Raw genomic sequence first — 16,388 nt, 5'->3', positions numbered from 1 at the left:
GTTTCTTTTGCTGTGCAAAAGCTCTGGAGTTTAAGTAGGTCCTGTTTGTCTATTTTGGCTTTTGTTGCCAATGCTTTTGGTGTTTTAGTCATGAAGTCCTTGCCTATGCCTATGTCCTGAATGGTTTTGCCTAGGTTTTCTTCTAGGGTTTTTATGGTATTCGGTCTTATGTTTAAGTCTTTAATCCATCTGGAGTTAATTTTAGTGTAAGGTGTCAGAAAGGGGTCCAGTTTCTGCTTTCTGCACGTGGCTAGCCAGTTTTCCCAACACCATTTATTAAACAGGGAATCCTTTCCCCATTGCTTGTTTTTGTCAGGTTTGTCAAAGATCAGATGGTTGTAGATGTGTGGCGTTGCCTCTGAACCTCTATTCTGTTCCATTGGTCTATATCTCTGTTTTGGTACCAGTACCATGCTGTTTTGATTTGCTTTGTAGTATAGTTTGAAGTCAGGTAGTGTGGTGCCTCCAGCTTCGTTCTTTTTGCTTAAAATTGACTTCGCTATGCTCTCTCTCTTTTGGTTCCATATGAAGTTTAAGGTGATTTCTTCCAGTTCTGTGAAGAAGGTCACTGGTAGCTTGATGGGGATAGTATTGAATCCATAAATTACTTTGGGCAGTATGGCCATTTTCACAATATTGATTCTTCCTAACCATGAGCATGGAATATTCCTCCATCTGTTTGTGTCCTCTCTGATTTCATTGAGCAGTGGCTTGTAGGTCTCCTTGCAGAGGTCCTTTACGTTCCTTGTAGTTGTATTCCTAGGTATTTTATTCTCTTTGTAGCAATTGTGAATGGCAGTTCATGCTTGATTTGGCTCTCTTTAAGTCTGTTATTGGTGTATAGGAATGCTTGTGATTTTTGCACATTGATTTTGTATCCTGAGACTGCTCAAGTTGCTTATCAGTTTCAGGAGATTTTGGGCTGAGACAGTGGTGTCTTCTAGATATACAATCATGTCATCTGCAAATATTGACAATTTGACTTCCTCCTTTCCTATTTGAATACGCTTTATTTCTTTTTCTTGCCTGATTGCTCTGGCTAGAACTTCCAGTACTACATTGAATAGGAGTGGTGAGAGAGGGCATCCTTGTCTAGTGCCAGATTTCAAAGGGAATGCTTCCAGTTTTTGCCCATTCAGTATGATATTGCCTGTGGGTATTTATTTATTTATTAAGAAAAGCTCTCACTCTGTTACCCAGGATGGAGTGCAGTGGTGCAGTCATAACTCTCTGTAACCTCAAGCTCCTGGGCTCAAGAGATCCTCCTGCCTCAGCTTACTGAGTGGCTGAGATTAGGGGCACACACCACCACACCTGTCTAATTTTTGTATTTTTAGTAGAGACGGGGTTTCATCATATTGGCCAGGCTGGTCTCCAACTCCTGACCTCAAGTGATCTGCCCACCTCGGCCCCCTAGAGTGCTGGGATTATAGGCATGAGCCGAATTAACCTTTTGTTACTCTGGTTTTCAGTTTAACTATCTGTCTGTTAGGTATTTTTTTCTCCTTTGTTTGTCTATTCATAGCTTCACATTTTGAGTTTAGTTTTTGAAAATTCAGGCCAGGCACGGTGGCTCACACCTGTAATCCCAGCACTTTGAGAGGCTAAGGCAGGTGGATCACGAGGTCAGGAGTTCAAGACCAGACTGGCCAACATGGCGAAACCCCATCTCTACTAAAAAATACAAAAATTAGCTGGACATGGTAGCTTGTGTCTGTAATCCCAGCTACTTGGGAGGCTGAGGTAGGAGAATTGCTTGAACCGGGACCAGGGAGGCGGAGGTTGCAGTGAGCCAAGATCGTACCACTGCATTCCAGCCTGGGCTACAAAGCAAGACACCATCTCAAAAAAAAAAAAAAAGAAAGAAAGAAAATTCATTTCCAACCATTTTGTATTTATTATGGAAGTTTCAGGTTATTGTAAATATAGAGTATTTATACAGATTTACTGTCCCTCACCCAGTGAACCTAAGCATGATAAAATTGTATAATTGCATATGAGAAGTTTATTATATGAGGAACTGATGATCTTGGTTGTATGGGAAATTTTGAGGTAGTCTCACCATGGGCTGTTGAACTCTCAGAATATATGAAACCCCGGAGCTCATGGAGCAAAGCAGTACACTCCCCTTCCCATCTACAGTGGTGAGGAGAAGCTCTGGCTCTTTGATCTAGGTCAGGGGCCTGGTTTGGTTTGGTTTGGTCTGGTCTGGTCTGGTCTGGTCTGGTCTGGTCTGGTTTGGTTTGGTTTGAAGTAGGGTGTTGCTCTTTTGTCCAGGCTGGAACACAGTGGCACAATTATAATTAAACCAACTTATCGGTCCTATGCTTGAAATGAGATACCTCTTCAATTTTGAGAGTTACTATTTCAGTTACGGTTTCAAATTTAAGACTTCTTCAAATCAGTGTGCAATAAATGATGAAATGATATTCCTGGAAATCACTCAGAGATTTACTTATTATTTTTCTAGCTCAGGCTCAGCAAATGTTTTCTGTAAAGGGCCAGGTAGTAAATGTTTGAAGCTTTATGAGCCACAAACTGTCTCAGTTGCCTATTCGTTGTGTCTTTTTTTCAATCACTTCAAAAATGTAAAATCATTCTTTGCTCACAAGCCATACAGAACAGACTGCAGGCCAGATTTGACCCATGGGCCATAGTTTGCCAGCCTGTTTTAAACACTGAGGTTTGAGTCTCTGGCACCCATTAGTGGTGGCATTCTCTGGGATAAAGCATAAAACATTGGAGTTTTAATTAAGTTGTATTAAGTAACCATTATCAAAAGATGTATTAGAAATTATGACACATCATTAGAGAAATGCAAATCAAAACTACATTGAGATACGACCTCACGCCAGTTAGATTGGCGATCATTAAAAAATCTGGAGACAACAGATGCTGGAGAGGATGTGAAGAAATAGGAACACTTTTACACTGCTGGTGGGAGTGTAAATTAGTTCAACCACTGTGGAAGACAATGTGGCGATTCCTCAAGGACCCAGACATAGAAATTCCATTTGACCCAGCAATCCCATTACTGGGTATGTATCCAAAGGATTATAAATCATTCTACTATAAGGACACATGCACACAAATGTTCATTGTGCACTGTTTACAATAGCAAAGACCTGGAACCAACCCAAATGCCCATCAATGATAGACTGGACAGGGAAAATGTGGCACATATACACCATGAAATACTATGCAGTCATCAAAAACGATGCATTCGTGTCCTTTGTAGGTACATGGATGAACCTGGAAACCATCATTCTCAGCAAACTGACACAAGAACAGAAAATCAAACACCGCCATGTTCTCACTCATAGGTGGATGTTGAACAGTGAGAACACATGGACACAGGGAGGGGAGCATCACACACTGGGGTCTGTAGGGGTTCCCCCTACAGGGGAGGGACAGTGAGGCGGGTGGGGAGTTGGGGAGAGAAAGCATGGGGAGAAATGCCAGATACAGGTGATGGGGAGGAAGCCAGCACATCACACTGCCATGTGTGCACCTATGCAACAATCTTGCATGTTCTTCACATGTACCCCAAAACCTAAAATGCAATAAAAAAAAATAAAATTAAAAAAAGAAACTATGACACATACAGACTGGATTAAAATGTGGCTTGTGTGGCTCCTTCAGCTTGTACTTGCCTGCCCGCCAGGTGATTTTGCAGGCAAAATCTGAGGGGCCAGAGTCGGGGTCTCTCTCTGTGTCTGTCTAGTCCTGCTGAATTGTAAGTTCCATGAGGGCAGGGGTTATGTTGTTCGCTACTGTTTTCAGCACACAGAACACTGCAGGGAAATATGTTCCGGTTGGTTCGCATTTGTCTTCATAGCATCCAGATTTTTTTAAGTAATCGGCTTTCTGTATCTCCATTTTACTCTCTGTCCACATATATACAACATTACATAGTACTCATGTGCCAGTCACTCTTCGCATGGATTATGTAATTCCTCAGTACAGCCCCGTATGATCTTGTCTCTCCATCATACAGATGAAAGGCCACCATCAGGCAGCTAGTTTGTAGAAAGCTGCCAGGGTTTGGACCCAGCCATTATGGCTACACTGCTGGGACTCTTAGCACCCCTCAGGAGAAGCACGTGGGCACCTCATTGTTTATGTCACCATCAGGCTTCCATCTCCCAGAGGATCTCTGATTTTCACTTCTATAACTTTTCAAAGCTCCATCACCCTTTAAAGAATATAAGAACATTCTGAGACAGACATACAGATTTGTCAAAGTTTGTCTAAACTGCCAAGTTTGTCTAAACTCACTGAACTGTACCCTTAAAATGGGTATGTTCTATTATACATAAGTTGTATCTCAGTACAGCTGATTTTTAAAATTATTCTCATCACAAAGTCAAATGTGATTTGGAAATCTTTGATTAGAGAAGAAATAAACCTTTTTTAATCAGAAAAGAGTCCAGCCTCTTAAAAAAAAAGTTGTAATTGCTTTGTTTTCCAAGCTAGCTATTTAAAAATCAAGAGTTCTTTTACTTTAATTTTTATCCTCAGGGAAAGGAAAACCTCTTCAGCGTAAGGTGAAACCACCTAAGAAGCAAGAGGAAAAGGAGAAGAAGGGAAAGGGAAAACCGCAGGAAGACGAGCTGAAGGATTCTTTGGCTGATGATGACAGCTCCTCCACCACCACAGAGACCTCCAACCCCGACACAGAACCACTCCTCAAGGAGGTATGGGCTGATCTCACGAAACAAAATACAAGGGAGAAAGAGAGGTCTCCTGCAGCGCACAAGACATTTCATCTCACAGATTCTGGTTTTAGTACAAAAATAATGTTTAAATTTAACATGAGCAACTTCTGAGGAATGGTTAATGTGCCAGGCATGCCTCCAAAGTCATTCCCCTGCAGAAAGCAGTCATGGCTCTGGGGATGAATATCCTCCAGGGAAGAACAGATAAAAACATGTTAATAAGGTAAAATGGTTAGAAATTGGAAACACTACTTGAAAGCTAGGGACTATCTGGAGTAGTAACTATTCTACCTCATGAAACTTGTTTCAGATTTTAAGGATCAAAAGAATGGGAGGGACTCTATCATTGTAATTAGGTTGTGTTTTTCCTGTCATGTTGTTCTTGACACCTGCTGGAAGCGGGGTTTTGGTGGCAACTTACTCCCAAGCAGTAGAGTGGTGACTGCCCTGGAGGGAGTGTGGCCCCAGGAAAGATCCCTGGGATCCAGTGGTCCCCTGGGGCGGGGATTCCAGCCCAGCCCAGGACACATCAGCACATCAAGAAGCTGCCTTGCCTGTTGGAGACCTCAGCTCCCAAGGATGTTACCATAGCAGGAAGAGCAGTGCAGAGTGTCTGGTCCAGTGGGCTTTAGTGAAGGGGTTAGATTACTGCTGTGGGTAGCATGGAGTGTGCAAGAAAGGGTAATAATTCCACTCCAGCATTTTTATTTTTAGTTAAATAGATTTCAAATCTAAACTCATCCTAATATAGCCTTTAATATTGTAGGACAGAATTTCTTTTACAGGTTTAGTCTAGTGACCAAGGAATCACTTTTTACAGATTTCCAGCTGTGTCATTCACGTGCATTAATGTTTAAAATGACATTTACATGTAACTTACTTTCAATTTAGCTATTTTCCCTTTTGCAGTTCCTCACTGTTTGCGGTGGTGCTCTGCCTACCCCTCACCCAACTCCTAACTAGTGCTGGAGCTCTGTACTTTATAGCACTTTAACCAGTTACTTCCGAGAAGCAGAAAGCCTTCTGCTAATGTTTGAGTGAAATTCCAGCAGTTTGAACCCTGTGCATCAGTGTTTGGAAGGCATTTTCAGCACAGGCTTTCTGCACAACTTTTTCCCACTTCCCTTCCCATCTGCTGGCCTCTTCCTGCCCACTCCCTTGCAGCCCGTTCTCCAGCAGCCCCCAGCGGCCAGTGTTCTGTGCTCATCCACTGGTGTCATTCTTAGCTCCCTGTTGTTCATTCCCTTTTGTTTGTCTCAGCTCCTTCCAGCTCAGAACTCACATTCTTCATGAGGCCTCCTTGTCTGGTTACTACGCCATCCCCTGCAACGAGTTGTCATTCCTCCTGGTCAGCAATCTGCATAGAGGCCATGCGCTTTTATTTCTCTGCAACTGATCTCAGCTTGTCAGTTATGTGTATTTTCTTCCCAACTAAATCACAACTTGGATAGGTCATTTTCTCTTGCATGTCTTTTCCAATTCTGTTCTACTCATTCAGTCAACACATAGGAATTGAGCACCCATGTGCCAGCCCGTGTGCTAGGTGCCTAGGCAACAACAGTGGACAAAAAGGCCACGTCCTTGTCTTTGAAAAATTCATGGTTTACAAAGTGCCTGATGGGTCAAGTATTCAAGAAAGACTTCATGAATAACTCAAAATAGTTTCAAGCGATGTGTGAGCCAGGGAGATGTTTTAGCCCTAACTCTGGCTATTTACTCTTGACAGTTAAATGGATTCACCTGGTGTGACCTATTAAAATCCCAGCTGTCTTAATAATCATAAATTGTAAAGCCCTTGGGTAGACCCTGATTCACCAATGCTTATAGCTCTCCTCACAGTCATCACTGTTCCCCTTCGCTGAGTATGTCCTCCTGCATCTGTCCTGTCAGTGCTTCCTTGAACATGGTATTTCACAGATTGTCTAGGGCAGGGAACCAGGTTGCATTTAGTATACAGCCCACTCCACATGCAGCTACCAGGTGAGTTCAGCAATACCTGAGTGCAGCCTGGGCAACATGGTGAAACCCTGTTTCTACAAAAAATACAAGAATTAGCTGGGCAAGGTAGCATGCGCCTGTAGTCCCAGCTACTCAAGAGGCTGAGGCAAAAGGATCACTTGAGCCCAGGGATGAGAGAGTGAGACCTTGTCTCAAAAAAAAAAAAAAACACCCCACCAGACACACACATACATAATACATGAGTGGATACATACCCTGCTTAGGAGACAGGTCCACTGATCTCACACCTGGATGCCACAGCAATGTCAGATTGCCACAGAAATACATAGGGAAGTTCTGTACTTTCCTGGTCCTGGCTTGGCCGGGTGGGTAGCACAGCTTTAAGATGCATCTTGGGTGTGGCTACTCAGTCCAGATTCCACATTCGAGTGAGCAGGATAGCCCTTCTGTGCTGCTGCAATGGCCAATAACATTTCTGCAGCAGAGATCCATCTTGGCCTCTGTCATGTGTCTCCTTCCTGCTAGACTTCACCATTCTTAGGAAGACAAACTGGGCCCTGTTGATAATAACCCCATGGCCTGGCACAAAGCGGGTGACCCATAAATGTGTGTGGATGAAGTAGATGAATAGCCCCTCCCACTGATGGAGCAGCTGTTAGCTTAGAATCGAACTAGCCGGAACCCTGTCGCAATAGCAGGGGAGCGGATACCGCCCCTGCTTGCTGCTGGCTCTGCTCTATTGTCCTGAGAGTTGTGCTCAGGATGGGGTGCGTGGCTAGAGTGTTTGACTTTACACAGAAGTCTCTAATGAACTTTTCATAGAAGGAAATACAGTGTTTTACTCCCCAGTGCCTGAAAAGAATCTACCAATTTGCTCCTGCCACTGCCACCACCACCCCCAGCAAGGATATGAGTATAAATTAAAATAACATTCTTTATAACTCCTACTCACCAAAACATAGTCAAGACAAATTGTATTTATTTTTTGTTTTTTATTTTTATTTTTATTTTTGAGACAGAGTCTCACTCTGTCGCCCAGGCTGGAGTGCAGTGGCACGATCTTGGCTGACTGCGACCTCCACCTTCCAGGTTCAGGAGATTCTCATGCCTCAGCCTCCCGAGTAGCTGGGATTACAGACATGTGCCACCACGCCCAGCTAATTTTTTGTATTTTTAGTAGAGACAGGGTTTTACCATGTTCCCCAAACTGGTCTTGAACTCCTGAGCTCAGGCAATCTGCCTGCCTCAGCCTCCCAAAGTGCTGGGATTACAGGCATGAGCCACTGCACTCAGCCAAAACAAATTAAAGAAGGCCAAAAAATTGAGAGAACAACAGTGAAGATAGATTTGAAGAAGGAGTTTGTTGTTTTTACATATATGATGTGTATATTTGTTACATCTTTGATTTTGTGTCTATCTTAAAATGGAACTAATTTCAGTGATTTTATTAATCCTTTTCAGCAATTAATTGTTCATTTTTTACAGGATACAGAAAAGCAAAAGGGAAAACAAGCCATGCCTGAAAAACATGAAAGTGAAATGTCTCAAGTGAAGCAAAAAAGCAAAAAACTTTTAAATATTAAGAAAGAAATCCCAACAGATGTGAAACCCAGGTGAGAGAAATAAATGTACAGAGAAATAAGGTATATAAAGAAGTTGCTGGCGAAAGCCAGGTGCTATTTTGATTTTGTTGGCTTGTTGGCTTTTAAGGGGATTTGTAGGAAAATCCAGGTGCTGCATCATATTCCTCCTGGGATTTTTGACACCTCATGTGCACTGTTGTTGATTTGGGGACAGCCATATGCTTCTCAGGTCAGACATGCTGTGGGCAGAGCTCACAATCTGCTGTGAAAATTTAGAAGGAAAATTTCCATTGGTGATTCAGTCCCAGCTGAAATCCATTTTACTTCTGCATAAAGATAACCTTGAAGATTGAACCACAGGTACAAGCACAACTTTCCTCCAAAAGAACTCTGAGTCTGTTGAATCGTTAACCCAGTTGGGATCTAGAATTCTATGCCATAAAACTTGGAAAAGTTTATTCTTACCTTAAACATGCTTCAGGGCAGGTGTCACCAATCAGACAATTCTACCATTAAATAGCTCCAGTTCATCCCCATGCGATGGGGTTCAGGTGGCCCCAGCGGGGAGGGCTTATGCAGGTGTTTCCCCAGGGGGATGAGTAAGTTGAACTATTGGGTTACTAACTGAAGTTACTTTACATTTTCACTAAACTTTAGCTCAGCATCTACCTGATAAGTTAATTTTAGTGTTGGTGTGTCAGTAATGCCTTTCCTGGTTTGTCTTAAAGAACTGTCATCAGCGTGGGAGCCACCTTGTGGGTAGTGATCAGTGGGCGGTGATCGAGGAAGTTGAAGAAATTAGGTTTAAATTTAAAAGGAAGACATGGCTTGTCTGTCATCGTAAGTGTAGGCCTTAGATTTGTGGAAGGTCTGTTCTTACTCTAATCCTGGGAATCATACTTGAGCTCTGCAAAAACACCACTAACCTAGACCCTGTCCCTAGATTATACTGCTTCCAGCAGGGCCAGTCCTGTCTGTAGAACCCAAAAGCTAGTAAGAAATTAGTGATTACTGCAGTAAAATTTAACCTTGTCCCTGAATTTATGAAATAATATAGTATGGGGCGATGATTAGTAATGAAATACTTGTACCTAAAATTTTACTGTTTTGTGGAAATTGTTATTTCAAGTGACCCAGCCTTACAGTTTGTTGAGAGCAGTCTGGCCCAGGTAGAAGGAACGTCAAGCAGAGTGATGTGAGGCGGCTGATAATTTGAGGGGGAGAGAGAAAAGGAGACCACCTCTTCTGAAGAGCAGGTTCACATACTTGGATCTCTCTCGAGAGAAATCCACCTGAGGCACCAATATCTTGGCGCCCTAGGACAGGTAACACTGGGCTATTGGCTAGAGATTCTTCTTCTAGGTCTTTTTCAGATTTAGATGAGTGATCAGATATTTTAAAGTAAATGAGGCTAATAAGTCCGAATAATGAAAATCCAAGCTTTAACATTTGCAGAAATCTTGTGAGGTAAACAGACATGCAATATTTTCTATGATCATAAATTTTAAAACCAGTGCTTCTAAGAATGATCTTAGAGATACCATTCCACAGGTGACTGTCACCAAATTGGCCCTGTTTATTAGCCCTGATGTCTGAGCTTAGTATTTTTTAAGCAGATAGAACACATTAATCCTAGTCCCCCATCCCTGTTCCACTGATTTATGTTGTATTCTGATTTTTTTTACAAGTTGACCATTAGCAAATTTGCATTTGAAAAATTAGTCAAAGACATCACTTGAGTGTCACTACTTTTGCAAGATTTTTAGTTCTCTGGTAAACCAAAAAGTTTAGAGTGGTCAGTCCTGAACTGCCCAGTCAAGGGGCAGTTATAGCAATAACTCGTGTTCTCTCAACGTGTAGTTAAAAGATAAATCATTACCAGAACACAGTTCAAGCCAAGTGCTTGAAATTGTCTTTTGTAACTGGAGAGATCTATAAGCAACCTGTCTTCTAATCTCCTTTATCTAATTTCTTTAAACTCACTGATCTGTTGTTTTTCTGACCTCAAGGATGAAAGTATTGAGAGTCAGAATTTATTAATCAATTAATCAATAAAGACTGTTTTTTTTAATAACAGGAGAGGGTTGGCTTTCTGAATAGAGCCATTCTCTGACTCCACTCTGTTCTGTTAGTAAATGTCAGACACTCACTCAGAATCACAGCCAGTCCTAGCTTTAGTGATTCCTGAAGTTTCTGTCACCTTTTAGTGTATTAATGTATGATCCCACATATCTGAAGGACATGTGCACATCTTTTAATAAGATATATTATTAATAAGGCATATATCATCACTTTCTTTTGGAAGCTTTATAAGAGGTAACAAAGCCAGAGGAGTGGCTCATCCCCATCCATCCACACTCCCCAAGAGTTGACCTCAAAAAAAATCACTTCCCAGGAAATACTTTGGGGCTGCAGCAACAGAAATCTGATCTAACCGTGTTTTCCACCTGTGGCAACATAGAAATGGGCCTGCAGACCTCCAGAAGACTATATTCTATGTCAGAGATACCAAGGATGGGAATCAGATCTCAGGCACTAAAGATTTCTGCAGAACCAGGAAGGGCCCAGGGCATCCTTGCCCTAGGAGTCTGAGTATCCACTGATGTTTATGTTTTTCTATTTGTTAGTCAACAGTATATGTTTACATAAATGTAATAATCTAAAATAAGCAAAAGACATTAAGTAGATAAACTAATCATATTCTGTCTAAAAATCTGCTTAAATACTTGCTCAACTCAGGGCCAAGGGCCACGGACGCCACACTGCACGCGCCAGACTCAGACCTGTCAGCACAGAGAAAACACTGCTCTACTGCTGGTCATGTCCCTAGCCCTCTCCTAAGCTCTGCCTCTCTCCTCCCCAGACAGGAGTGTATACTGTGTATTATTGGAATAAAAATAGGCCAGGCTTGAGTCAGGTATAACATTGTGAAAAGCAACAATAAGAATGCGACATCTCAGAATATTAAGAAAAAGGTTTTATGAAAAAATGGGGGGAAATACAAAAATAGGCCAGGAGTGGTAGCTCATACCTATAATTCCATCACTTTGGAGGGTCAAGGCGGGAGGATTGCTTGAGCCCAGGAGATCAAGACCAACCTGGACAACGTAGCAAGACCTCAACTTACAAATTTTTTTTCTTTTATATTAGCCATGTTTGGTGGCACACACCTGTAGTCCCAACTACCAGGGAAGCTGAGGCAGGAGGATTGCTTGAGCCCAGGAGTTAGAGACTGCAGAGAGCCATGACTGCACCACTGTACTCTAGCCTGGGCAACAGAGGCAAGACCCTGTCAATAAATAAATAAAGCCTGGCATCTGAACCACTTTTCTGTTTTTGCTTTTTAAAATCACTTCGGGCCAGGTATGGTGGCCCACACCTGTAATCCCAGCACTTTGGGAGGCTGAGGAGGGCAGATCACCTGAGGTCTGGAGTTCCAGACCAGCCTTACCAACGTGGTGAAACCCCAACTCTGTTAAAAATACAAAAATTAACCAAGCATGGTGGCACACGCCTGCAATCCCAGCTAATCAGGAGGCTGAGGCAAGAAAATCACTTGAGCCTGGGAGGCAGAGGTTGCAGTAAGCCAAGATTGTGCCATTGCACTCCAGCCTAGGTGACAAAGTAAGACTCTGTCTTAAACAAGCAAACAAAAAGAATCACTGAAATTAAGTTGGCTGTTACTCATTTTATTCAGAAGCCTTAAAAAAGGTTTCTTAATAGAGATCATCTGACTTAATTTAGGACGTATGAATCAGTAAAAGTAACAGTAGTTGTCTGGCACCTTTTTTCTTAAAAACCAGTTACTTTTACAGTGGTACAGAATTAAGTTTTGTATAAATAGATACCCACACACACTTAAAAATAGATCACCACACCACCTCCACCACCACGGAGGGCTGGTATCTACTATGGGAGCCTTTGGGTTTTTTTTTTTTTTTTTAGAAGATGGGGTTTTTAAATAACACTGTCAGTCAAGAGTGGAAGAAGGACAAAAGATTTTTAACACTGTAGCGTTCATCATCTGCCCCATAAACAGTGGATTTTTCACTTCAGTTTGTTATTTTACCTAAAACTCTACCTGTTTGGGCTAATGGAAACTCTTTGGGTTTTTGGTTTGCTTTCTTACTAATTCCAGATATAATACCTACTTATTATGGAAAATTTTTGAAATACAGAGAAATAAAAGAATGAAAAGAAAATGTCCTTTGACCCTACTGCCTTATAAAATGTTTGTAAATAGCCTTTTTAAGTGTATCTATTTATGAGCTCACCTTTACATGGGGGATGTTGGGGATCGAGGGTGTTGTGGTGCCGTTAGATCTGGAAAGTTTGAACTCTTCTCGCCTTTGAAATCTGCTGTTAATGAGCACAGTGGATTGCCTCTGACCTGGAACTTACCTGAAATGCACTATATCCTGTGAGTGAGGATGTGGGGTGGGAGGACAGAAGGTAAGGTGGTGTATGAAGAACTTGGAAGATGGTGCCAGGAGGGTTGGGAGCAGGAAGCACACTAAAATGTGGAAAATGTTGAAGAGGCATCCATTTTACACCATCTGTGTAGACTTTGTAGGTTTGTAATAAAAAGCTGGCTGTCAGCTCAGCCCTGAACTGACAGCTGTCACCAGGAAATCCCTGAGGATTCTTGGAAAATTTCTCCAAAGTAGCCTCTGGGCTCTCTGAGCTGCATCTCAGCTTTTACTAGAAAAGGTCCTTCTTGGACTACATTAGCTAAGCTCCTTCTGGAGGTCTTCCCAGTCCCAGATATGGTCTTGGTGGGCATTAGAGATGCAGCTTCATGAAGATTGCCTTTGTAGCTCATATAGGTACTCCACTCACAGTGCTGTCTTCCATGAGCCAGCTACCCAGTTCATTTCTTTCAGAGATTCATTCTTTCTGGCGGCTGTCTCCCAGCAGGTTTTCCTGTCTCACTTATTGAGCTTTGAAAACTTAAGATAGCCTATCATGCTTCCCGTGGCTGATAGGAAGTTGAGAGTCAATTAATTGTCCTATTTATGCATGCTTATTATCTTAAGCTTACCTCAGAGTCTTTCAGAAAGCATGTCACTCTAAATAAATCAATTTAAGAACTATTTAAATGTTTCGCCTAAGATTAACCCAAGTTCAAGAATAAGAAAGAAAATTTATCCTAGCTCACTCCCTGCAGTAACCAGGAACGTAGCTCTGGGTCATCTCATAATTTTTATGAGAAAAATGTGTTCAGTTTTGAATAGTGGAACCTTTAATATCATAGATCAGATCTTTAAAAATCTGTTCGGGAATCTTACTGGTGGTAGTCTAGATGCTAGGAGAGACTCACAAGCAAAGTGACTGCACTTCCAGCCCTGAGCAGCAAGTTGGTGCTAAGGGTTTTCTTTCTCCGCCTTATCTGAGGTAGATCCTTCCCTCCTGCTACATATTATTAAATAATGGACCTCAGTTCATTGTCAACACTCAGAACAGCAAAGGTTCAATCTGCAATTGCTGAACGTCTGCTGGGCAGTCTTAGCTACTGTGCTGGGCATGCAGCCAGTCCTGAGTTAGGACCAAGAGTAGGTAACACCCCAGGAAGCCACATTAGCTTGCTACATGCAGTTGCGTTGTAGAAGAATTACAATCTTGATGACTTCCGTCCTCCAAAACAAAGGAATAAATTTGTATTTTCCATCCACGATTGTCTTTCAGTTCATTAGAACTCCCATATACTCCCCCTTTGGAAAGTAAGCAACGTAGAAATCTCCCAAGCAAGATTCCTCTTCCAACTGCATTGGCAGGTGGATCCAAATCACGAAATTCCCAGAAAACAAAAGGTACTGTCGTTTTCTTCTGTGATCATGTCTTCAATATCTTTTCATAGTGTACTAAATTAATAATTGTTGTGCATTATCAGTTAGCAATCAGTAGTTATAAGGCTTAAGGCTGTGTTCTTGTTCTCTTTAGAAGGTTCATTGAAATAGACCTAAAAGAAAGGAGTTATCCTTCATTAACCATGTTCTTTTCTGATTTTTGTACAGGTACAAATAAGTTAGTGGATAACAGACCATCTGCCCTAGCAAAATTCCTCCCGAATAGTCAAGAATTAGGCAACACCAGTAGCTCAGAGGGTGAAAAAGACTCTCCTCCACCGGAGTGGGATTCCGTTCCGGTTCACAAACCCGGCAGCTGTAAGTATAGTGGTTATACTCACAGGGCTCCACTTAACCACAGCCCACCCCACTCTGGAACTCTACAGGGGCATGCTGCTTTAAAGGGAGACCCATTGGCAGTGCTTTGCCAGCCAAGAGTCCATGCCCCTATAGAGTTAACTAGCCTAGCCAATGGCTAAACTGCTGTAGGCCGAAATCAATCCTGGTAAGATTATTGATATCAGGGTTATCATAAAACAGTTCACATCAGGGCTTTTTTTTTTTTTTTTTCAGGGAGCTTGTATACTAGCACACCACTACCCAATGTGTAAAACGGAAAGGTCTGTTTGGAGTGGTTAATCTTCTAAAGAATTGTTTGCTTTACAAAAGCATTGACTCGGCAGTCCTTTACCTGATGAGTTCCTCATTTATATTGTACTTGTTTTTGTAAAAATTCCATTTCCTCCCAACTTCACCCACGTCTTTTTACATAAGCAACCTACACAAAGGTTTTATTATTTTTCTCACTACTTTCTTGACCTTGTTTCTCCAGTTTAGCCTGCAGTAAATCAAGACAGTAAGCACAGTCGACTAAAATAGAAGTCCTCACCCTATAGACACTTGACCTGAAAAAGGGGATAACAGAGACCAGAAAAGGGAGGGGCTGACAGCAGGGATTTGGGATCAAGAGAGGTCCTTAGGACTGATTGGTCCACACTCACCGCTGTGTTCAAGTGTACTAGAAGGCAAGTAAAGAAGACCAGGGGTGCAGTCAGGTTTGAGCAACAGTCAGGTCATTGAAGGTGAAGGGCAGACTCATTGGGTTGAATGAGGGCAGAGACCCTGGAGGCTTGGATAGGGTGTCCATACTCTTGCCAGGATGCGTAGATACATTCTGGAAAGAGATGCCCTGAGATACATCCTGTAGCCCTATTTGCCATGAGACATTCTGGCACCTTTTAATACTACTTTTTGCCTGGGGTGAGATACAATCCTAAATCCTCATTCACTCAACAAATTGAAGGGACCATGGGTGGCCCGGGTGTCCAGGTGGGATGATTCTGCTTCCTAGAGCCCTCTGAGGTTTCCATTGGCCATTGGCCCTTGGCTTAACACTCCATGATTTAGGCAGATCCCCTTTAAACAGATGCCACTTTCAGCAACAGAACACAGTCCCCGGATCCAGTTTCACGGGGGTATTCTGAGACCCAGTGAAGTGACATGAGCCCTGCTGGTGATGTAACAACACAAGCATACAGAATCATGCTGCCAGGAGAGCAGGCGACAGACACAGCCACAAGCTGGCTGGCAGCACCCCACCTAATGGCATCTGAGCCATGTATTGGCATCACTCCTTCATTGTGGAGGGGAAAGGATGACAGGACCCAACCCCAGGCAGGAGACTTTGGTGCCACCCCTCAGGGGAGGAATGTGAGAAATGACAGGCCAGCCATCTGGAGGAGGAACTGTGAAGAACCCAGTGCCGCAGGCCTCAGTTTCCTGCCTGGCTCTTCCACAGAGGCCAGCTGGTGCATCTGAGCATGGTGCTTCAGGAAGAGCTCCATGGTGTGCAGTTGGAAGAGGCGCAGAGCTTATCTTCTCAGCCCACATCTGTGCAGTCCTGTTGTCTTTTTCCATCCAAGCAATCCCTTACATTGGTTCCAAGCCCAGTGACCTCTCTGCTGTCACTGCCAGCCTTACTAGAAAGTTCCAACAGAGATCCACTCGATAGAGTACGGGTGGAGGAAACCTGTGAGAGTCCATCCCACACACTGTCCATCACTTGCACCTATTTCCTCTGCCCCCGCTTTCTCATCCCCTTTTCTCCCTCCGCCTCCCTTGGTGTTTCATCTTGCTTAGACCTGAGGTTCTACAAGCGCTGTTAGCAGTGCCGAGCTTACTGCAGTTCCTTAGGTGGAAGCGGTGGTCCCACTCAAGACTGTGCAGCCAGCATGTGGCAGTAGTCACTGGGGGAGTTGTGCAGCCTGTGTAAAGATCTCTGC

The 16,388-nt window shown here is 42.8% G+C and overlaps 1 protein-coding gene across 5 annotated transcripts in view; it reads left to right on the top strand.

Moving 5' to 3' along the window:
• The window catches only part of TMEM131 (transmembrane protein 131), a 237,339-nt gene that overhangs the window by 214,388 nt on the left and 6,563 nt on the right, over positions 1-16,388 (top strand). For all 5 annotated transcript variants that reach the window (XM_074403805.1, XM_074403800.1, XM_039478717.2 and 2 more), the window contains 4 exons: positions 4,522-4,697; positions 8,163-8,290; positions 13,946-14,070; positions 14,275-14,424. In XM_074403805.1, the coding sequence (XP_074259906.1) occupies positions 4,522-4,697; positions 8,163-8,290; positions 13,946-14,070; positions 14,275-14,424 (579 nt within the window). The remainder of the gene's footprint in view (positions 1-4,521; positions 4,698-8,162; positions 8,291-13,945; positions 14,071-14,274; positions 14,425-16,388) is intronic.

The sequence above is a fragment of the Saimiri boliviensis genome, chromosome 1 (assembly GCF_048565385.1).
Source record: "Saimiri boliviensis isolate mSaiBol1 chromosome 1, mSaiBol1.pri, whole genome shotgun sequence".
Classification (NCBI taxonomy): domain Eukaryota; kingdom Metazoa; phylum Chordata; class Mammalia; order Primates; family Cebidae; genus Saimiri; species Saimiri boliviensis.
This window is presented reverse-complemented; position numbering and strand designations above follow the sequence as displayed.